Source organism: Oculina patagonica, chromosome 6, assembly GCF_052425735.1.
Source record: "Oculina patagonica isolate OP01 chromosome 6, crgOcupat, whole genome shotgun sequence".
Taxonomy (NCBI): domain Eukaryota; kingdom Metazoa; phylum Cnidaria; class Anthozoa; order Scleractinia; family Oculinidae; genus Oculina; species Oculina patagonica.
This window is the reverse complement of record NC_135763.1, coordinates 18,693,968-18,718,492: the sequence shown is the minus strand read 5'-3', so window position 1 is coordinate 18,718,492 and position 24,525 is coordinate 18,693,968. Positions and strand designations below refer to the sequence as shown.

General features: G+C 36.6%; 1 protein-coding gene across 5 annotated transcripts in view; it reads left to right on the top strand.

Annotated features, from left to right (window-relative positions):
* The first annotated feature begins 2,390 nt into the window (after positions 1-2,390).
* LOC144657470 (uncharacterized) overlaps positions 2,391-24,525 on the top strand; it is a 25,322-nt gene continuing 3,187 nt past the window's right edge. The window contains exons 1-5 of one of the 5 annotated variants that reach the window (XM_078517807.1): positions 2,391-2,629; positions 9,398-9,506; positions 21,880-22,058; positions 23,753-23,824; positions 24,275-24,346. In XM_078517807.1, the coding sequence (XP_078373933.1) occupies positions 21,901-22,058; positions 23,753-23,824; positions 24,275-24,346 (302 nt within the window). In that variant the 5' untranslated portion in view covers positions 2,391-2,629; positions 9,398-9,506; positions 21,880-21,900. Of the gene's footprint in view, positions 2,630-4,506; positions 4,526-9,049; positions 9,157-9,397; positions 9,507-17,086; positions 17,304-21,879; positions 22,059-23,752; positions 23,825-24,274; positions 24,347-24,525 lie in introns of those variants that run through there. The other 4 variants (XM_078517810.1, XM_078517809.1, XM_078517808.1 and 1 more) reach the window with 4 other exon arrangements.

The window sequence follows — 24,525 nt, the reverse complement described above, 5'->3', positions numbered from 1 at the left end:
CAGTGGAAGCTGTTAAGTCATTTTTGCGTACGTGTCATGAATATTGTTAAGTTCCGGGAAATTAGAATAATTATTATTTACTTGTAGCGCATGCCGTGCCAATATCAACGCCAAAGCGTTTACTGCACGTTGCATTTAGGTATAACGTGGATGAAATGGCTATGCGGGTTTACTTTTTTTCTGAGCAGACGTGCTCAGGAGAGAGAAATCAACTGGTCAACAGTTAATGATAGAGCACAACGTATTACTTTAACGAGTTTAAAACAAAATAACGTAGGGCGACGTTTAAAAGAACCCATTACAACTTTTCAACATGATTGACAGGCCAAGCTCCTTGCATGATAAAGATCTATTTTCTCCTAACCCTGTCAATACACTTTCAAGCAGACTGGTGTTGAGAATTTAATAAAGTGATCAATTTGCAGATATTTTCTTGACGCGCCAGTCGGTGAGGGAAAGTTGAAATTTTAATGATGAAAAATCGTGTGGATTTTCTATCAGTTATTCCTGTCATTTTAAGAGCTTCCAAGTTCATTTGACTTATGACCAAAGGACATTTCAATTTGCGTTTCCTGATACATCATTCGCTCCACTAAGTTCGGTCAAATTCTCATGGAATACTGAGTTCTTATATTCTAGCTTTACTGTTCTCCGCACCTGTGGATTCGAAACATTTGCATGAATTATTTACTGCATGACCAAGAAGCACTAATGACCATTTAACGCCTTTGTATAGATCGGTCATGCTTACGCGCCGACAAGGGCCCTTAAAAACACTAAGTACTACATGCTTGTGACATGTGCAAGCGTTAAAAAATAGCTTTTCGACGCATAGCTTCAGGCTAAATTGTGTTTATTTTGCATAAAAATACTTCGCGCTCTCGTTTTAATGTTCAATTGGCAAAATACATAACGAATATAAACTCGAGGCAACAAAACGGATAGTTGTATCTCTCTATCAGGGATACCACAAACTGCTATAGTAAGGAACTTGCAATTCATTGCGTGTGGTGGCTACAAATGAGTAGAAGGAAACCCAACAAGAAGTTTAACGTTTCGACCTTTAGATTACGCGGTTCTAACTTTTAAGTCTTTGGATGAAACCCTAGTGTGTGAGCATTCAAATGAAAGCTATCGAGCAGTACTTTCATGTGGCACAGTTAGTTTTTAACTATTTCAGATTTTAAATTTGAATTCTTAGGAGTAGAAGCGTTAATTGTAAGGCGTACTGAAGTAGTCACTTTTGCGGTAGAAAGCATCGTAGCGTTGAAAATCGAAATGTTGGTTTTCCATTGCTTGGAGCCAATGCAAGAGAACTTAGTCTGGAAGGCGGAGAAATTAAAGTGACCACTTTTACGCGGCGGTAAATTGCTCGTGCGGTGGATCCGGCTCTTAAAGCTTCTGGGAAGTAAGCAAACCAACTGAAAGACACAATCCCAATCAAAAGCTAATGCGGTTCGAGTTGCAACGTTGCGATACATTTCGTTAAAAAATCCAGCAGGTTCATCGCCTAGAATATGAATTAAGTCAATGTAGAGTTAATATAAAACCTTTTTTATCACAAAAGTAACAAAATGTGTTGTTTTGAAAATCGAGGAGGCGATTTTGCGATCAAAGGCACCTGCTATTAGCTTTTTTATGTCGTGCTTAGTATCGACAGCTTTGATTCCACATGATGAAGCGAATAAATGGTTTCTGTTTCAGTCGCTCTTTGTTCTAAATTAACACCCGCAGAATACTGAATACGCTACAACAGGTGAATTGAAACAGCACGCTCCCTGGTGAGTAAAAGTTCAGAAAACAATTTTGCGCGTAACTTATCGAAGAAAAATTAAAAAATGGCTTTGTCGGCGAATTTTGCAACATAAAGCTAGTATATTTAAATACTTTTAAGGCTTTTGAAGACGTAACATTTCGAGTGTGTTTCTATTTTAGCGACATTTTTGCGTACTTAGGTCTATTAATATGATGGCTTTAGAGCTCGTACATTGGTATTTTTTACCCAGCGTCACTTTATTATATGAAGGACGGCATGATTGATGTAAGGGGGTATGTCTTAATTTCTTGTTTCTAAATTTCTTCAAAGTCTGACATGATCTATTTGCTTTTAAACACTGTTAAACCGCAAGTACGCATCAAGTGATCTTTAGTCCGTGTGTGAATCGACGCATGACAAAACACACTTATTATTATCAACGGCTTTTTTGGGCCTATTGTCAGCGCACGTTTTAACGACACCGCATTTAAATAAGAAAAGTGACTTCAACTTGGTATTTACTGGAGCGTAACTTTGAAGACCCCAGAGCGTCGTCGATAAAGACTTAGCCTTTGTTCTGTGACAGGTTGAGAAGAATCGCCGCCTTAATGCCTAAAGGAGCGTCTGCATATCGTTAAGCCGTGCACTCATTGTCTGCTGTGGCAACGAAATCGAACCGAAAGCAAGTCCGTTGCAAAAAAATTATCTCGCTTTTCGAGGATCGTCGTGGTGGAAGCCGAAGAGTTTATTTGAAAGTCTTGCCAGGAAACTGCACTAGAAAGAACAGTGTGGAGTGGAGCAAATTTTACGACAAATTTACAGCGCTTAAAGATCCCGAAAGTTGAGATATTGGTGGCTTGAAGCTGGCATAAGGTATAGTACAATTTTCTTGTAAGATCCACCGGCCACACTTTGGCTATTAACCTTTTTACTCGGCGCTTTCGCAATCACGTTCGAAGTTTAGTTCCAGGAGTTTTCGACAGAGAAATTTATTTAGCTGTGTAAATCACTTGTAACACTCTTTTTTGTCTTTGAATAGTGTGTAAAGTCTCACGCTGACAAGAATAAATCGAATCACAGATTACTGATTTTAGCCTAGCAAGATTCGCGCGAACTTTCAAGCAAAAATCGCACGATCAACAATCGTGTACTATATAAATTGAAAATGTTTCAGTCGGCGTGGGTAGGCCACAATGTTTGCTCAAAGATCTTCCGTGTGCTTTAATTATTGAGCTCCATTCTCACACATTTACTTTGGTCTTTTTTGCATTTGGACATGAAGTTATCATCGTTGTTTTGGGAAGCTTCCTGCTACCAAACTAACACAATAATTAACTTCGATTTTGGTGTATTACGAATAAAAACCCAGCTAAGAATCGCTGATAGCAATTTTCCCACACTGAAGCAACAATATTTACAAGTAAAAATCATAAATATTCCTGGTTCACCGCATTTCGCAGGCAACGAGGCATGAAGACGGAGCTACACAATAGAAACTTTTTAAACAAATTCAGTGTCGACTAAACGGTTTAGAACACTTGTAGTTATAATAATTTTGAGCAATGTGAACATTATGTCGAGCACGTATTGGTTCTGTAGTTAAACGTTTGATTTAGAATCAAGGATCTAACTTGGCAACAACAGATCGAGAGCAATGTAAAAACAAATCTCGAAGCCATGTTTGCTATTTTAATCAGAAGGTGTTAATGTAAAGTATACTTCTTGCCGTATGTTTTTCGAAATCAGTTTGTTCTTGCTTTTCAGCAAAATGCGACTCAATTTGTGATTTTGTATGGTAAAATATTTAAGCTTTCTTCTACGGTCCTTGCAGAGCTTTTTAATTCGAGTCGGGTTATTACAAAGCATTAAGAAATCGTGTAAACATAGATGCAGATTTGAGTAGCAATCTTTTAAGTGATCTTTTCAATTGGAATACATGTGAATGGAAGCTCGTGAATATATCGTTGCTGGAATAGTAAAAATCTGTAGTGGAAAGCAACATATCCCCAAAAATTTCAAATATTGCTCTTATTTTAGATTTGCGTGTTGTTTAAGTACTGTTCAAGAAAAAGCCACTGGAATGAATCCGAAATAGAACACAATGTCAATTTCATGCTGAATGGTCGAGTTCTCTTAGAGTGAGTACAAATTTCTACGGAGGTAATAGTTCGATAAACTAAATGTATGGAGGCAAAACTAAGCCGTTTTTTTTACTTTCATAAAATAATATTGAAGCCCTATTCTGGTGCGATTGAAATAAGTAACATATCATACGATGTGTAATTTGCATACATTTGTTGACTCTCCACTTATTTCCTCTCTTTCTATGCTTTTATGGCCCATATTTCCTGTTTGCAAGAGGTAAAAATTAGATTTGAAGTCTGGCGCCGGAAACTCGTTTGTATGACATGTTTCCCAGACTCCATGGCGTAGCATTGTCCGTTTTTTGGCGTGAGAGGAAATTCGATTTACTCTGGCTCACTTTTATATATTGGCTGGCATTTGTCTTATCCGTTTACAAGAGCTACATTGGTGTGCCACAGAAATGTTGTCAATTTGGTCATTATAGGTCTCGCTAACAGGCGGATTCCTCTAGAAATTTCCGGTTAGGCCTCACTGAGTTTCCCTGTTGCTGTATGAATAGAAAACATAACAAACTACTGTGGTGACATTTGCAAGAATTTTACAAAGGCCAAAAAAAGTCTGCAGCTGTGAATTTTTTGGAGTGATTATTATTATCACGCACGCCAAGTTGAAAACGCAAAGTAGGTAAGCTGTAAAAGCTGTTAATAGTTTACAGAGAAGACCTTATTTCAATTTGCTCTGGCTAAACTTTTCTAACTTAACGCAAATTTGAATTTGAGCTGCACGCGCACAAGTAACATATTGACTTCTTTTTTTGTCTCGTCGAAAGTGTATAGAACCTAAATGCAAACACGAAAATCTATTCAAAGTCAAAGGATTTTCGTCAGCTGCTTTCAAACTTAAGCTTTCATTTGCATTTGTTTCTATATTGTTATTATATTGTTGCCAATTCATTACTCACTTCTGTTTTGAAACTTGAAATCGATACATTCTTTCGGTCGCTTTTATCTTCACTTGGGTCATTTGGAGCTGCACAATACCAGAAAATAAACATATATTAAGCAACACACCGTCACTAAAAGCTTTACCTGATAAATTCTTACCACGAACTTAAACTAGTACACTATCAACAAGTGATATTTGTGCGAAGAGTTTTCTCTCTTCTCGGCGCCATTTTGTCTCTGGCGCGCCGCTTATGATTGCTTATATTTATCAGCACTGATTGTTTTTAGCCTTATTTTTAATTTCCTTTGAATGAACGCATTTGAGTGAGTCGCCCTTTTATGGACTTGTTTATTATAGCAGCTTAACTGCGGCTTCTTTTATGAAGAACAAATTATAACTTAGCCAAAACCAAGCTTTTGTGATGAAATTTTGCTTTCCCGCCAAAATACTTATGTTGAAACTTTAAGCGGTTGTCGTTATGAGCAAAAATACCCAGTTATATGGGACTTTCCAGTGGAAACGAGATACGTTTTTATCTATTCCAAGGAAGCGATGAAGTTAACTGTTTACCATGGATAATGTAAAAGATAAGTTTGACGGAAATCTAAAGATTTGAAGATTGTCATTACGGTCTTTGATGTAACAGTTTAAGTTGGAAAAAGTATTATTCAGGTAAATTCTAATAGCTCAATGTTTGCTGGCAGGACGAATGATGCGATTTTGCCGGTAAAACTAACCTTTTTTGCTTTTTTTGTCTCTACGTTTTACGAAGGAGCTATGTTATGGTATAGTTATTCATTTTACAAAATTATATTGCAATTAAAGGAAAACTCAAAACAATACGGTAGGCAAGTGTACAAGGTGGAAAAACATTAAAGAAGCACCCGTGACGTGGCATGCCGATCGATCGCAGTAGCTATAATAAATAGCACTATCTTATACAAGTTATAAACCATCGTTATTGATTAGACTAGAGCTGCAAGAGCCAATCGCGAGAAAACACGAATGACACTGTCCAATCAGCAGTACATGAAAATAAATTGGCGCTACCTAGTGAATACAGCCAACGAGTTCAGTATATATTTTATTAGCCCACACCGTTTTTCATAACAGGAAAAGGCGGCAGTGATATCTCTCTGTCTATGTTTAGTTTTAACTGTTGGCCTTAGGCTGTGACCACAGTGACTGTGGTCGTGGCCTTTTGGTTTCTTTAGCTGTCAGTTGGCTTTTGATTTTTCTTTGAATTGGCTTTTTATATTATTTTAAGCTCTGTTGGCCTTTTTTATTTTAGCCTTCAATTGGCTTTTACTTGTAATTTTAGCCTTCGGTTGGCTTTTTATTCATGCCTTCATTGGCTTTAAAAGCTTTCAGTTGGATTTTATTCATGCATTCAATTGCCTTTTTGTCTTTCAGTTGGCTTCTTATTTTAGCTTTTAATTGGCTTTTTAGCATTCAGTTGGCTTTGATTTCGTCTTTCTGATTTGACTGTTATTTGTCTTTCAGATAGTGTTGATTTTTTCCTTTTGTCGCTATTTATAAGTTTCCTTTCAGCAAGCCACCCACAACGGAAAGTTGTTTAGTGTTATTCATGACATCCCCTGCTTTCTCATCCGTTTTGTATCCTGTGCTCCATTGAAACAATTTTACCCATGCATGTTTCCTTTTACGACCGATATAAATAATGTTATTGTACTCTCCCAGGTTGTATCGCTTCTTTCCTGTTTTGTAGTGAATTATGTCTCTATTTTTAATGCTTGTTTTGTTTTATTCAAATTCGGAAATGGCCACTGTGCTCAACTACTCAGTTCAAACAAAAGCCACGAACTCTAATCACCCAGATCACACAAATAAGTTATTCTTGGCTCAACCTTCATGCTTGTTTATAAAACTGATATTTTACTGTAAACTGATAATGTTAAATTTAGCATTCTTTTGTCTACGAAGAGTTTTCATCGATATGTAATAAGTTTGCGGCGTGCAAAAATAATTCGAACAGATCTTTTTGACGCCACTGTAATAGTGCTAGACAAATTAGAACAATTGAGGCGCTACTTTTGAAAGTACTCATAACTGATTTCAGGAAATAGAGAATATAAATAAATCTATAGCATCGCTATCTGCAAAAAAGATACACAAAGCCAAACGACTGCAGTTTATCAGTTTGTCGTTTATTCGTTAACATTGTTTTGAAAATAATCTTCTTAAATTTATCACCTGAATAAGAAAGGAAAACGTTTGCAACCTTGCATTGAGAAAGTGACCGCCATTTGTAGTCGTCCATTCACATCGCAGTATAAAGAGATTACTCTAAATTACAAACGAGCTTCTCAAAAACCACAAAAGTCGCCCGGGATGTATCATTGCAATGGTTGCCTCCTGTTTCCGGGGCAGGCGAGACCGCAACACAGTTGCTTTTAAAATAACAAACCAAAGCCACTCGCAACTCAAACCTCTTGTTATAAATATTAATAAGGTTTAGTCGTCGCGCGCGTGCTAACAGTCCGACAAGCGCTTATCTTTTTGACCTGACAGTGAATACTGACTGGTAAGTGAATGACAATTTGCGCGTGGTATAGTACAAAAAGTTTTTAAAAAGTTACAATTTGAAGTTACGCGTTACAGTTCGTCAACAGGTTAAAAATAATCGGGGTTATTTATAACTCGAATTCGAACAATATTATATGGAGCAGCTGCAAAAGAAACAATAATTGTAAACAATTCAATCAGAGTTTCAGTTTTTCCGCTAACCTCGGCCTACCACATGATTACAGAAATTCAAAACTTTCAAAATCAAAATATTGTAGTTTCATAAGAAGCGGAAAAGCAGTTTTTTTTTCTTCTCTATGTCTATAGATGCTGAGGAGGTAAAGAAATAATACGACACACCTATGTATTGCTTTGCTTTATACTAAAAATATTATTTGGTAAAACCGAATTTAAACGGAGAACTTAAGAGCACATGCAACAATACAAAAAAGCTGGACGACACTAACTTTGATTTTAGTTCACCTAGATAAAGATAATGGATTAAAACTTTGATACTATATATATATTGTTTAATTTGACCTGCTTCGATATTTTTACACATGCACCAAAAATGTCTACAATATTCATTGCAGGAATCTCTGATAATTCAATTAAGAATTTTATGCAGAATTGCGATGTATTGCTCGGAAATTTATTTGTTGACCAATTAATATACCAGGACAAGTTGAAAGATTGCTATAGACATCTCTCTGAAAGTGCATTCGTCGCGCGCATGTGTTTGAATAATACAGGAAGTGCATTGTGTACTAATTAAATAGCTACAGTTTCAAGAACTAACTCATGTTGATGCCAAACTTTGATCGTTTTGGACGTTTACTTTGAATTACAATAGCTTTTCCGGTCTGGTAAAATACTTCATGAGTCAAGGCAACTAAAATCCTGGCCGAATCAAGTCTGAGTTTTTTTCACGGGTAATATTCCATTGTAACTTTCGTATAATTTACAAAAACACCAGAAAATTGTTTCGTTAGTTATATTTTTGCGGATAAAAGACTGGACTTGGATAAAACCGTGATAGCTACCTATGTACAGTCCGTATTTTTTGTACATTTTGGAAAATTGCTTGTTACATTCGAAATAGTAACAACGTAAAATTATTTTCACTAAACCGTCAATGCAGGCAAAAAAAGAAAACTGGCGTCGTCAGTTAACATAATTTTTCTTTCTCACGAAAATTATTGTAATCTTAGTTTCTAGAAAGAAAGAAAAGAGATTTACTTTTTCAAATTTCTGTACTTAAGTCTGCTACTTAATTATTACATTGTAAGTTAGTTACAAGTTTTTTTTTTAATCTGGATCCCTGGCGATTGTTTTTGAAAACGGGCTTGCATTATAATTAAATCGCTCTTGGAACATCTTGGAGTAAATTGAATTCGGAGATCGCAGATGAGAAATACAATTCGATTTACTCAAGGGATTTGAGCCGATCTAGATGGAAATTGCCAAACACGATTTCTTTCCTTGTACAATTAAAACAGCCTGAACGTAATTAATTTTGCACTTTTAAATGTAAACTTTGGCCGACCTTTCGGCCATGTTGGCGCGTAATGTTTGCGTTTTCCCGCGAAAGACAATTGAGGCTTCATACATCAACAACAATGTATTGTTGACAATGTGTAAACATTCGCAGCCTGTAAAGTGGCACCAGGGCTTCTTTCAATCAAATCCGCGCTGTTTTTGCATAGCTAATGCGACGCGTTTATTAAGTAGCGTAGACGCGACGAAATCTTGACCGAATCTTGTTTCGTTGATCGTCGAAGGAAGCGCGATCGTGGAATTCACGAGAAAGGTACGCGCCTCGCGACGCATGGGTGAATTTAAAGGTTAGCGCAGCTAAACTCGTTTCCGTTGCTGTAGATTATTAAATTCCTTGTAAAGAAGTATCGCAGCTAAGGAAACAGCGTTGTAATCACTTCATTTGACCCGCATCTGCATCAGGGGCAAGGCTAAGGAACATCTGCCAGCTAAGCAGAGTCAAGTTTCATAGCTTTGATTACACTGTGGTCAGACGCAGGGCTTTTCATCGGTTCAAAAACACATATACTAACGTTGTGTTTTTTACAGGAAACCTTGAATGAATTTGACAGTGTACCGGACCGTGGGCCTGTGGTTACAGGAGAACAAAGCGGTGAATTTTGGATTGTGAACTTGGGAGCTGTCATTTGGGAAATCGGTGAGTTGTTTCAATGTTGTGCGCTTTTCGCAAGCTATAAAAAGACGCCAAAACGCACTGACTTTTCGCGGGACGAGATTTAAAATACAAAGTATACATTTCTGCGGTCGTGAACTTCATAACAGTTCATTCTTCTTGTTGTGTATTTCATTCACAAAGCACAGCAAGAATAAATTGGTCTATTGATTACGCTTAACAACAAAGATTTCGCCCAATATAAATTATAATTCTTTTCTTGCCATAAGCAAACCCATCCAAAGTACTATCCAAGGCTGAAATTGTTCCAAACTGTGTATGTCGAATTTTAACGAATCCATTGAGGAATTAGCTTTCGATGTTGTCGGCGGTTATGAATTTAAAGTAACGTTTATTGAAATTCTAACATGTACGGTTAATTTGTAAAATAAATAGATAAAGTCGAAGCGAAGTTTGCAAAGGAGAGAACCAAACGGGAAATTACACTTTTAAGACCGATATGAAAGTTTTAAGGCTAAGTTGATAATGTGAAGAAACTGGATGGAGTATAGGTTCGAAGTATAAATCTCATCAAACAGAAAACAAAGATTTTTAAAATAGAGTATTCTAGGTTGTTCTGGGTTTGGAGGAAATCAACAAGTTTAACTGCAATTGAGATAGCAGATGCGCTTTCTTGTAGACAGAGCATACAGATTTCTACGTGCTACACAGCACTGTTTTAAGTATTCGCTAATCAATTGAATTTATTTTATCAGCGGGAGAATTGTGCCACTTGTTCAAACACAGATTACTATACGGAATCGACTATTGCTTTTTAAACGTAATAAAACGTTGCTTTATTAAATGCCCAACGAGATGGTACGCAGAGGATGTGTTGAAAGATCGAATCTGCAAACTGCATAGCACTTAAACTCCTTAAACATTCGAACTACAAAAACAACAAGCTATCCCAACGATGCTTTGAAAAACACCAATCTGACTTCTGGACATTTTTCTTTTTTAACCTGCAAAGTAACGGTTGATTCGATTGGCTTTCGTTCACTCCCAAACGTATTTTAAACTTGTACTAATTCGTCCATCTCAAAGCTAATCTGGCACGGCCAGGTCAAATTCTTGAATATTTGTTTTTTCAAAGCCAGAAGTCCACAGAAACCTAAAACTTAAGGTCACTGACAGGAAATAGAGACAAAGATGGGAGAAAGCTGGCCTTAAACTTGTCATCAACGAATATTAATTACTTTGTGTTACAACTATCAAAGAGGGGCAAAATGTTTATTTTGTCAAGGAGAGAGTGCTTTTTTTGACCGCCTATTTCATAAATTACTCTACCAGCTCTCTATTGTTTATTATTCTAAACCAGGGAGGTTTTATTTGATGGATTTTCGTGCCATTTTGAGCTTAACCTTCAATAAAAACCCATTTTAATGTCAGTGACGTGTCGATTCGTGTAACGGTCGAAATCGACCGATTTCCATTTTTTTACGGTAACAAAAGACTGAAACAGAATTAAGATCGCTGAATTTGTCCGTAATCTAAGGCAGTTTCTAGTTTATCACATTGTTAGCTGTCCCCAAAGAAATTAATTTCAAAATCTCCGTCGGTTAAACATCCGGTGGAAAGTGTATTTGAACAACATCGCTGAATAGCGCATTGAAACCGGCTAAATCACTAACGCATGAATAACCGTGAAATAAAGAGTCTATATTCGCGTTATCTTCCCGACTGAACAGTTATCAATAATAGGTTTTGCCGCTTTCTTTAGCGTTTCGACATATCTTTTTATAGAAAATGGAATTATCACTTTTCAATTCACTTATCTTAGATTTCTGATAAGGGCATCTCCGCTAAAAATAAATTAAAATAAAGTATAAAGGTCGGACCGGCCGACTGAAAAAGGTAAGCGGTAAACTTTTTGTTTTATAAAGGCTTATTCAGGTTTACTGCTTCGGCGAATGTTTAGGCTTTCACATGACCTTTAAATATTTTGTGTAGTGCATTTCCTTTGCGGTTTACCAAATCCGTGCAAAAAAAGGAAAAAAGAAAAATGACAAACTGCAATTTGCAATTTGTGTTCGGTTTTGCAAAAAAAGGAGTGCAAAATGTTTCCTAACTAATCTGGTAATTTTTTATAGTAGATCCTCGCGTAAAGTGCTCCTGTTTTTTTTCTGTTTTAACCATTTGATTGCTAGAAAAGCATGCCGTTACGCTGCAAGCAGAAAGCCGAAAGGAACGCTAGAAAACAGATTCGGTTTAATGTCGAAATCGGTTTGACCTCAGGAAGGACTTACAAATTTAATTAACGGATAACTTGAAAATTGATGGAACAGAAATACGGAAACGATTAAACAAAAGAGGGAATATTACGATCTTCAACTATAAGAGGGATTATACAATTTAACGCATGAAAATATGAGCAATACCTAGCGACGAACAACGATAAAACTTGGAAAAAAGAAAGCGAGGAATGGACCAACGGAAGATGCCCTTGTAACAGTAATTTTTGAAATTCAAAAACCCCAGTTGCGGTTTTTACAAGGAAACAATGTTGGGAACGTTTTTCGTGCCGATATGAATTACTGAACAAAAAAGAGTGTATGAGTATAAAACTCATTTTAGAATTAACGACATTATCGTCCTACCCACCCCTCCCCCCAAAACGTCTTGATTTTAAAGTCTCATAAACCACGAATTCTTCTGAAGTAAAATAAAGAAAAGATATGCATTACAGTAACGGGAATTCGAAGCTGGCGTTGCCGGAATAAAAGCTCGCGTTAATAGCATCATGATTCCATGTTCATAAACCGATAATTACAAAAGGCTTAGAGGAAACAAAACCACAAAGAAAGTGGTTTAGTAATTTAAGGAAAGGCAATCAAACATATTTCCCATCATGTCGCGAAATACCTTGATGAAGGTCGCCAACAACTGATTTATTTGCTTATTTTCTATTTTTGAACCGTGCATATTTCTCAGATTATTGCGAAAATTCTTGTGGTAGATAATTCGAACCCACAAGGTATATGTGTGTGTGCATTGTCCACCTTTTCCGCCTTAAACAACGTTGCCTGGAAGCCAACTGTAAAAATACTTTTCTAACCATCTCATTTCAATTAGTGGGAAATGAAATATTTAAACGGAAGCCACAGAACAGTCAAATCCAATCTGTAATACTGATAAATCTCCTTTTGGGGGTAAACATATTAAGTTGTTAAAAAACCGCAAGCGACGCGCTCTTGATCTTGAGCTCTATTGTGAGGTCTCGTAAGCGTAGTGTCGTGGGAATGTTTGACCGATAACTTGATGCAAGCAGTGTTAAATTCTAGCTACTCTGTAACTTTTGATAAGAAATTCAAGTCGGCAGGTCTTGGAGAAAAACTTGATCACCACAACTAAAACATTTTGATTCAGAATACTTAATTCCTTCATCAGTAACAATTCTGCAAAATGCACTAAGTAAAATACAGCAAAAAAGTAAGCTACTATATATTTTGAATCTAAGTTTACAAATATGTTCAGTGCAGAGAATTTCCATCCCGTTCGCAGAAATGTTTTAAGATCTTCGCCGAAAAACTGTCGGTACATCAAAAGGTAAAACCAAACATAGTCAATGCCATTAGAGTCATATTTGTGCCAACTCGTGAAATACCACACTACATTGTTAATTACATAACTGAAATAAGGAAAGATCAATGAACCAAGCCGAAATAAAATGAATGTAAAAATCAGAATAGAGAGCAAGAGAACAAGAGAACAAAAACCCGGCAGTTTATTGCTAGTGTTTTATTAGTTTAGTCGTACAGGAACGAGGGGAATTGGGCGTCTCTCTGTGATTTCAACGCTCACTCGCTGGGTATCTCTTACATTCACCACAGGAGAGTTGACAACGCGTAGAAATACAAAAAATCGAGTATTTTATATTGTGTTTGAATTTGTGGATAAGGTGACCTTTCAAGTGCAAAGGGAAACTCATTTCAGTAATTTCAATTAGCCCGCGCAACACTTTGTTTCATGACATACAGACTGCAGTCGCTCTTTCAATACGTTATGCTGCAAACCAAGATCGCGATAACCCGGCGAAATCTACAATCAGATGATGGCACTAGATTACCTAGCCCTGATTTTATGGACATCTCAAAGAAAATTCAGAAAAATCTAGAAAAAAATCTTCACTGACCTAATGCGAGATCTCTTATGCACTCAAAATAGTAATTTTTAAACCCACAATCATTACTAAACTTTACAGCAAAATTCAGTCGTACCCAGGATTTTCACGGCGTAACACAGGCCTCCAAATTGCCCTTTAACACCAATGTGACGCTAGGGAGTGGGACGAGGTTAACAAAACACACACATGAGGTTAACAAAGCATCTAGGGAAATGGTCTCTAAGTTTTTTCTCGTGCATTCTTCCGTTCTGGAAAAAAAAAAACGCACCAATGTAATCAGAGATCTGGCCAATCACAACAGACCTCGAAGGAAAAACATGCAACTCTTGCCGAGCGCGGGAGAATGCGTGTTAGTGATTGGCTAGTTTGGTTTAGTTTCTGATTGGCTGAAATAACGACATGTCGGTTTTGATCAAGTTCGTTAGATCCCAGTGCACGACGTTTTTGAGCAGTTAGATGTCTCAGCAAGTGCAAAACCAAACCAAACCAAACACGTAATTGCTTTCTACATTCAATCTAAAATTGCGCTAAAAATAAAACCAGAAAAGACGTTCCATGTCTAGACAAAAAATCCTCATTTCCATAGATTTAAATTCCAGTTGATTGCTGAAGGATTAATGGTTATGAAACAATAGCAGGTTATAATCACAGACTGATCCTCCAAAATCTCTCCAAGCGATTTCTATTGTTTGATATAAGCCTCCTAGTACTTATGTCTGAGTCCTGTAAGTTTTGATCGCTATCTAGGAAAATGTTAAGGTAATATTATAAATGGGACTAACGTTGACTTTTAGCCCGTTTTCTGTCGCGAATACTGTAATTTTTTGTTAAAGGAGAAACCAGGAGATGATCTAGGGCTAGACCCACACAAAAGTTGATTTCTTTCCAGTAAGCTATAAACAGTACAGCCACCCACACGCTCAATAGAATTCATGCGATGATTAAATCACAATAAGTTATGTATGGAACTTTATCGCTATATATAGCTTTTGGAACTGAAATGTTTACATGCTTATTCATCTGTTGTTTCTAGACTTTCTTTAAAACGATTTCCTATGACGATGAGCTATTAGAGCTTTTGTAAAATGTTTACATATCACATAAGATGCTATTCATCTGTTATTTCTAGACTTTCTTTAACGGTTCCGGTAAGGATAAACTAAAAATAAAAATAAAATGATAATTCCATAAAGTGTGGCTAAAGCGCTTTAAAACAGGAACAAAAGGTGGTCGAAACTTGGTGAGGTATGCAAACTTAAATGACTGCTATTTATCATTGTCTCGTTATTTTCTTCTAGCAATAACGTTTTGTACAAAACCGTTTATTATTTCACCGACTAGTTGCTGTTGGGTCTGGGAATTCTGCGACAATAATTAAAATCAGTTTTATTTCAAAATGCGTAACATCGAATGCTGCATTGTAATAAACAAACCCCGGATTAAACTGATAAAAGAAAACTGATATATCAATAGGGATTAATGCTGGCTTATTTGGAAAGATAAGTCTTTAAAAGAAACCTAATTATCTCCAGTGACTGGCAGTTTCTGATCATATCAGTTAAGCCGGAGTTAAGCCCGGGGTAGTCAATCGATAATATCGATAATCGATAACATTCGATGACAATCGATAAAAATCGATTGATTTTTTCAAAAATCGATAAAAATCGATAAAAGATTTCGTTGTGAGTAATCGATAATTATCGATTTTTCAATCAGGGCTATCGATTTTATCGATACATATCGAAATTTATCGTACCATTTTTCGAATGAAAAACACCAAAAGATATTTAAAAAAGCTCGCAGAAACACTTATAACAACTTCCCTGTTCGTTAATCGGTAAAAATTACTACATCTTTTCTACAAACTTTAAGTAATACTCAGTGTGTGTTGAATTTGAAATCCGCTTTGGATAGTAAATAAATAAAGGTTACGCGACGGGCCTACAAGACTCCTACGTTCGTGACATTTGTACATTTGCCGTTATATGTTGCTTCTGACTTGTTTCTGAGGGTTTTATTTTATATGGAGGCATTATGTATTAAATAGAGTCGCGTTGATTGTGGTCTAGGAAGTGTCTAGATAGAGGTCATTTTTCTTCGCTGCGTGGTTTCCATTTGTAGAACTTGTAGAGTCAGTAGAGTTCATGTTCTGTACTCCTCCGTCACATGTTGTGCTAGTTCAGTTTGTTTTGGCTCACTTCTATTTTCAAGATATGACAAGATCTGATATGATCCGTGAAAACGTAAACTACTTGCATTTTATTAATGCCGCGCCCGGAAAAAAAGAAAATTTGGACGATAACCTTGAAGCAGAGCCGGACAAGGAAAATAATTTACGTTTGCGTTTGTAACCCCAATCGGACAATAAAATCAGTAATAAAATCATGATGCAGTCTCCTTTGTCTCTTGTATACAGTGCTTCTCAACAGATCATTTCATTGCCGCCTTTGAAATCTACCTTCAAAGAGTTACGATCAAAGGCTCCCTCAACGGAAACAGGATGACTTTTATCGATTCCGATAGCGATCGATGAATCCGATAAAATCGATAAAATTAACACCTTGTCGGCGTGAGTATCGATTTTTATCGATTGACCGATACAATCGATATCGTTTAAAATCAATTTATCGATAGATATCGATTTATCGATTGATTTTCCGATATCAATTTTTATCGATTGACTACCCCGGGAGTTAAGGAATTCCCGTCCAAGTTAAGGGCGCAGTCATGGAGAAGGTTCTAAATCAACAACAGTGTTTACAAGTTGTATAAAGCAACAAAAAGTGACTCCCTTAACCGGATCAAAAACACAAAGATCTAACGATCCATTTCCGCTGTTCCATTTCTGTGTCCGGTCTGTGTTTTTTCGAAGGTGACGCCCGCGCCAACAATAAAATTTTTCGTGTCCTTTAAAACTATCTTGTATTTGTTTTTACTTTTAAAGCCAGCAGAAAACTGCTTACTTTACTGTTAACACGCTATTCGTTGAAAATGGCATGGAAAATTCGTGTCATGTGAGCTATACACAACAGTCTAGCGAGCATTCGGGAGGGCGTAGTAGCTTAAATCCTAAGCACGATTCGAACCTGGTTTCTTCGCGGTTAACTTTATCCATTGCTTTTCCACTTCAGAAAAGACTATCTAAATAAATTTATTAAATAACGAAGAAAAGACATGCTACTTAAGCTACAGTTCTCATTGGTAAAATCGAGAATTTGATCATTTAACAGGTTTTCTTAAAGAATTCAAATTTCTAGACTTTTTAATCATTTTCTATCTCGTCGACGTATAGGCCATCACGGATTAAACGATTGTGGTTTAATCTGGCACGGGCTTGGCGCGCGCCATAGCTATTAGGTAATCTTTTTCACGCATCTTAAAACGAATACACTTCAGTGACGTTATCACGAAGATATAACGACACACTCCTCGTGACGTCATAACGCACGTTGTTGTTTGTGATTGGGCTGCATGTGGCGAAGTTCAGATACTCAAAATGTTAAATGTGCATATGTAATTCGCGACTTAGCATAATGGTCGTAGCCGGATCTTGTGGGACAAATCTGAGAGCCAGGGGGCTTTTAATCTGCAAGAACGATTCAAATTAAGGTTGGAAATTAGCTGCTGAAATCATTTGCCCTTAGCATCCAACACGGGTCAGTGATAGCTTTTATTGTTATGTATGCTATTCCTCATAAACAAATGCATTTAGTAGCTCCAATTATCCAAAACGTTGGACATTTTCCCTCTCCCTCTCTCCTTGAAATGTTAAGGAAGGAGATTTGTGACACAAAGAGTATTCTCAAAATTAACTTGAGGACCTACTAAGTGCCGTTTAGCATAAGACAAGTAGATGTATACTTTTTGTCAAGTGTTTTTCCTTAAATTGTGCCGTAGATTTAAAAGACGAGCAGAAATTACAGCTACTTGCAGATAGGCAGAGGCCTTTTTGCAACATAAATACACACTCAAATGTCATTAACCCCCCCCCCCCCCCACCAAATGTTCTCTTTTGCAAACCTGAAATATTTATTTGGTTGTGGTACGTTTTCTGTACTCCAACACGAAAAAGAAAAGGAAAACAACAAAATACGTGCGAAAATACAAATGTATCTGTTTTTAATTTTAGGGTCATGTCCCCGGGCTAATATCAGCTCAAACAGCGAGAGCCTTCGGAAAAGTTCCAAGTATTCCTTGGGTTGGGACTAAATCTTTCCATCTGTTAAATAGTAAACTAATCCCCTATTATATTGCCACAAAAACGTACAACCGAGAATTCAAAAAGAGCACAAAAAGAAAAAAAAAAGAAAAGTAAAACATCCTTCTTACTGCTGAATAACAAAATGTCGAAAATGGGTCAGTGGGGTCATTGCAGAAAACAGTGACGAATTGTAAGCTAATTTGTTCCTCCCTGCCAAGAATATCAAATGGTTACATGCCTATGTTAAACAGCAAAAACAACAACAATATAAACTGCAACGTTTTTACAGTTGGTTATGTTTGGTAGCTTCTGAGATGCTGTAAAAACAAGACTTATTTTTCCATGGTTGCATGTTTCCGGCAATTGGCCACCACATGTGCGCGGAGAGTAAACCAAGTCGGTAAAATTAACTCACATTTTTGTAAGGTATACATTTTGCCGTTTACGATCAAATTGACGTCTATTTACGAGAAGAATTTTCACTGTTGAAGTAAGGCTTAATTTTTTGTGTGTCTATTGATACGAAGACCAAGTCAGGTGAAATCTTTCAGGTGGTCCAAGACACCTCCAAACATTTTTTTTTTTCAAAAAGGAATTCGCTAAGCCATAAGGTTTTGCGTCCCTTTTAAAGCCGTGTGATTCTTAGCACGTCAAAATTGACTGGATTTACGGCACCGAGACGAGCGATAAATCAACTCAGACGAGAATTAGATTCTTCTATTAAAAACTTTATTTGATATGATAATCAGTAGTTAATTAGGTTAATTAAAACTCGCTTTTAATTTCAGTTTGTGGAACAATGTCTTGAAACCCACACATAAAGCGATACAAGTCACACATATCTAAACTCTACATTCCACGTTTATCAGAAACACACCACACAGCGAAAGCAAAGATTTACTTTGTCCTCAAAACGGCAAACCCCATCGCGTGCGGTTTCGCTCAAGACATTCAGTGGATTTTGTTGTTTTAACTGATAACGATCATAGATTAGAAGCAAGTTTAAGAAGATGATAACATCAGCACGAAACAAATAATATATACTGACAGTAAAACCAATGTGTCAAAGTCATTTGATCGACAGTTTGGCGTACCGCGCGCATTCTTAGAGCGCGAATGTTTACAATACTGTTTCTCTCTCTGGAAACATTGTGTTTCCTTTAAAGCAGTCTCGATACAAGTTTTAAGTGTTCCAAAAGTACACTTGAGGTGTTTCTATTAATATTACATGTAATAAGCTCTGAACTTTCGACTTACAAACAAAAGATTTCGTTACCAAGTATCTGAAAGTAAACTTCACCTCGGAAAGGGTTTGCTATTAAAAATATTAAAATTCAGGACTGTTTGAGACCTTATTAATAAAGATATACCTTATTTGCTTAACTTTGGAGACTGTTAAATTCTTTGACGTTAATATCAGCTTCAGAAATTACAGAGCAAAATGCTCGGTAAACATGTTCAGTTTCTGCCATCATTTGTTACACTAACAATTTTCTCTAGTGACTCGAAGTTAACACTTAGAAAAAGTAGTCCTCGTTAATACAAGAGTTAAGACAAGATTTTTGTCTCTTTAGTGACATAATTATAGACCTATCATGCCTACGTGACTACAAAACAACGGGCTTAAAAATATCACTATTCATAGCAAGATAAAGAGAGCTATTTTGAGCGCCAAGAAATAAGGCGTTGTGTGGCGTTCTGCTATCTAGATAAACAGTTGACAACTTCAGCGGATCGATTTAAATTGCGGGCGGCTGGCAAAAATATAAACTTTTGAGCCACTATACAGGTAGGCAATGCATGAATGCGCGGAATACATGCAAAACAACTAAAGCTGATACTTAAGGTTAGCTTGTTATATATCGTCTAACTTTGGTTTGCCTTAATTCAAGGATTTAACGCTTCCGTGACACAAACAGGTACGTCTTTGCGATCGTCCGTGGCAGTTTGACACTCATGACACAACTAACTTTGTGGAAAATTGTTGTCAATTTACGACAATTAAATTATCGCTTTATCTTCGCGAGTCAGGCGTATCGCATCAGTTCGTGTTATTTTTCCTGCAAAGAAAAACACTCGTCTTGTGAATGTTTTCAATATGGGGGTTTCGTTGATGCAATTTGTAACGCTTGCATGTGTTAACTGCCAGAACAAGTAATGTAGCTCTTTCTGTCCCAAGCAAAGAATCATGGTTTATAATAAGGATAGCTTTATACCATGGACATCCTGAATTTACCGGATTTTTGTGCAATGTCCCACTTTACAGTGCATATGTATGCCCGCAAATGCTTTCAGACCGTAAAAAATGGAACCATGGTCTCTAAAAAAATTGAATCTACAATTGTTTTTTCTAATAGATATCACTTGCCGTGCAAAATCAGTTTTATCGCAGCCATTAAGTCGCCGTTTTGGATAATAAACAGTTGTTTATTAAGGTATTTATGGCTTCAATCTCAGCTTGAACTAAACATGATTTAGTAACTTTGCTAATTCACACCTGGGCTTAGCCCTACATCATGAAATACATGAAAGCATCCTCAACGGCCCTGATTCAGTAAATGCTCTCTTCGGCTAAAATTCTTTCTTTAGACGCAGAAGTCGAAAAGAATGAAAAACAGCTACAAACACACATTTTGTTTCAGCTGTGCCACGTGAAAAACAATACCTGTTGTAAAGATGTTGTTTAAAACGTACGGCTTTAAAATAAAGGGGCACTGCACATTTTTTTAGCAATGGTGTGAAAGTGTTACTAGCGCTGCGACTTTTGTATCCGGGGCGAAAAAGCAATCACATTTTGCAGAGGGAAACTCTGACGGAATTTCAACTCCAAATCAAGTTGAAACCTTGAGTTGCAACGGAATATTTGTTGACCTGAAAACTAAAGTTGGATTTTTTTCTTTTGTAAGGTGGTTTGGTTACCTGCAGTAGTCCCATTTTATTTTGTCTTAATTTTTTTGTTCGGAATTCATCGTACAGGAACGTTGCTATGTGACACTGACGTGAAAGTCTTTAGAAGTGCTTGTGTCGTTCTGATTGGTTAATAGCCATCAAGAACCCATCAAACGTGGTTTGTTCTTTCTAGTCTGACAGATCAACTGGATCTCTGAAAATTGACTGGTATTAATCAACGATGTCAAGAATATTTGAATAAATTGCAGTTCTTTTACACTGTTAAAGCCGTAAAAACTGAATTTTGTTTCACGTCCGGTCGAACCTACGTAATCAATAAATTATTTTAAGTTCGTGTTTTCATTTTTTGTGCAGCATTATACAAAAATTCAGGTCATCCGACAAAGACCTATACTAACCCATTTACGCTATTGTTTTTTTGAGCTGTCTAACTTTTGCATTGAAATTAATTAATTGTGAATCGTAAAAATATCTTAAGTCAGTTAAGTGTGACCATTTAAACAAAAGCTAACAACGATTTCAATGTTACAGGTATTTTAATATGAAAAGATAGTTGCAAATTTTCTAGACTGAAGGAAAAAAATTACTGAAAAGATTTTTGTATTGTCACTAAAGACAAAAGTTCGTGAGTTTGTCGCCATTTGTCGCAGCGTTAATTATTTTCAGCTTTGTCGTGACAATGGCACTACTCGCTCGCCTGTTACCGATATTGGCCTGGTGTAGGCAGCTGGAACCAACTACAAACTTATTGGCTTTGGGCGGAACGATATCCATATCTCCCCTTAAAATAAACACAGCATTATACACTTGGGTGATAAATCTCGTATTTCACACTTGTGTACTATGCTATCCAGGCATCACGGAAACGTAGATGCATTTATCGAGAGTGATTTTGTGACATTTGTAAGTTATACCAAATAAAACGAGCGATGGCGATCGAAAAACGCGCGCTTCTGGTTTCAAAATTCACCCAGCAGTCTTTAAATCTGCTTATCGACTCGTTATCAGCTTGGTATGAGTTATTAACGTCACTCTTATTCCCTCATTATCTGTCATGATCTCACGCGATTGTCTTGGTGCTGTGCATTTAATGATTCGTTTCTCGTTTTGTTTGCAAACAGATCGCAACTCGAACACGCAAGATGAAGCTCGTTCTGGTTGCTGTCGCGATGCTCGCATCACTGAGTTCTTGTCTGGCGTTCGATTGCCCGAGACAGTGTACTTGTGGGGAGACCATTCGATGCAGAGTGAAGGATTTGACGATCTTGAAGAAAATATTACCCGCAAACATCACACGGCTGTAAGTAGACAAAACTTATATCGCACAGTGTGATCGATTGCAGTCTGATAATACGGATCAAGATGTTCTGTGGCTTAGAACATCACTAATGCGGTGAAAATCGCCATCTTACAAAGTAAAATTTTGGAGGTTTTGGTTGGTTTAAAAGCAACATCTGGGTAAAATTTATGTTTTTAGCTCTGTGTATTTGTTAGCGACGGTTGTCTAAAGAATTTTAATGGGGAACAATGAGGAATAAATTATAGGTGGAAACGTTGTAAAGGATATATGGCGTTTTGCTGCCAGTGTTTCTTGAGCTAGAAATCTCGAAGACACGGAGAACCAAATTTAAGTCTATTGTTACAGTTGAAAAGTAAAAAAGGTTTTTTGTGTCGTATTTCCACGGCCAGGTCATCTTTTAAAACCACGCAGATGTGACCTCATGAATAAACAGTCAAACGGAGACATTTTTTAATCTTTCTTATGTTTTACTGGGTCAGGATTAAGGTTGGTGGGTGGCCAAACGTAAAACATATGTATGCTTAAGGCAGATTATTAGAAACAAAAAATGTCTATACTGAAGAAATCCGAGCTGTTCCTTAAGTAACTGAAGTAAGTCTCTGTAATCCGGAATTGAAAAAGAGGATAAACAGCCAAACTTTGTTGGTACTGTCGGTATAAATAACTAAGTAGAAATAAATAGTCACAATTTTTCTTTTACGAGTTTTTACCAGACTCTTACCAGTTTTAAGATAAGCATGCCAGTGTTTTTTTGTTAGTTACAGTAAAAAATAGAGTAAAAGAAAGATCTCGGTCAAATTATTAATGCTACAAACAATGTTTTCACAAGCGATTTGTGGTTAAATTGTCAGTTCCGTTTTGAGTTTGGCAAAACCGCGAATGAAATTCAACATCGCGGGATTCTGACTTTGAGTGTGGCCTGTTCAATGTTGTTCTCCTTGAAGATTAACTCTACCAAATAAATAAACAAAAGGAGATAAAAGGCTTGATTTCTGCGCTATTTACCCTACGCCTTACGAAAAGAGTGCGCTACGACAGTTGAATAATATTTTTACAAGGTTGTTTATTTTAACTTCGCTCGTGGTCGCTGAAACCCGTCGAAACTTTGCACTAGTGAACACAACTCGGAAGAGAACACTTTGCAGATTCGTGTTTTCAACAAAAGTGGACAAACAAATGAGAAGTCCTTGTCTGTATACTATAAATACAGAGACACTATTTTAGAATACATCATGTCATGTATGCTTAAAAAGTCGTCTATCAATGTACCTGGCTAGATTAAAACTGTGACAACTTGTTTTGCCAATACATCAAAATGACACACGAAAAGAATCACTCGTTTAGATGTCCTCGCTGTCTGTTTCAATACCTCGGCGTTTTAAGGCTAAACTTACGCTAGTATTATCAGTGGATTGAAATACACTTTACTTACGATGAAAGTGGTATTTGTAGAACCGACGAAAGAAATGAAACAACAACCACAAAAATACACTTCAAGAAGATCTTAAGAATTTACAACTATCTCACGATTATCAATTTTCACTCAATTTTATACTTGTTGCAAGTCGAAGGTCGAGGTAACATGATAATTGGTCATTTTCGGGTTGGTTTTCTCTGGCGGTTTCCCAGCATTATAAATATTGCGTGTATTTGATTGTAGTCTAATTGAATTGTTTGCTTTGTTCTTTTTGTAGTGATCTATCGTCAGATGATATTAGCAGGATTCCTCCAGGAACATTTGAAAACTTCACCTCACTTCGATACCTGTAAGTATTGCAATGCGTGCGTTTTGCTTTAATCGTAGTTCACCTCTCTTGATCACCAACATATCGAATAAACCTTTGCAAAGCGATCTGTAAATTGAGTAAACTGTAATTTAATTTAAGCACGATTTCGAGAGGTTCTTTTGACAGAATTTATTGGAAACCCCAAATAATAGTTAGATTTGCAGCCGAACGGTATCTGGAAAAATAGGAAAGCGCGAGGCTCCAGTTTTCAAGTTTGGCCTGCTGGGATCTTTTAAAATTTTGCAAAAATAATGGTTTTATTTTTTGTTGCAATGTAAAATTCCTTTCAGAACGTGCTCCATCTTTTTAGACTTCAACAATATATTTATAACATTGAGTTATCAAGTTATTAATTTGCTGTATTTATCAGTTTGAGGGCATTCTTGGTGAAAGTGTCAAATTAACGTAAGTTTATTTTGCATGTTGCAGATCTCTAGCAAATAACTCCATCAGATTTCTCACGAGGCAATCCTTCAGAGGACTTCGTAACCTGCGAGAATTGTATGTACTGCAGATTCTTTAGTTATCAATGATGTGATAAGCTTAAAACTTTTTGACATTCTAGCAGTTAATAGACATAATTAGACAAATCATTTTATTTCCAAAAGTGATGGGAATATAATTTCTCTTTACATTTTCAACACATTGCAAGGAAAATTAGAAAGGAGAATTAGTATTTT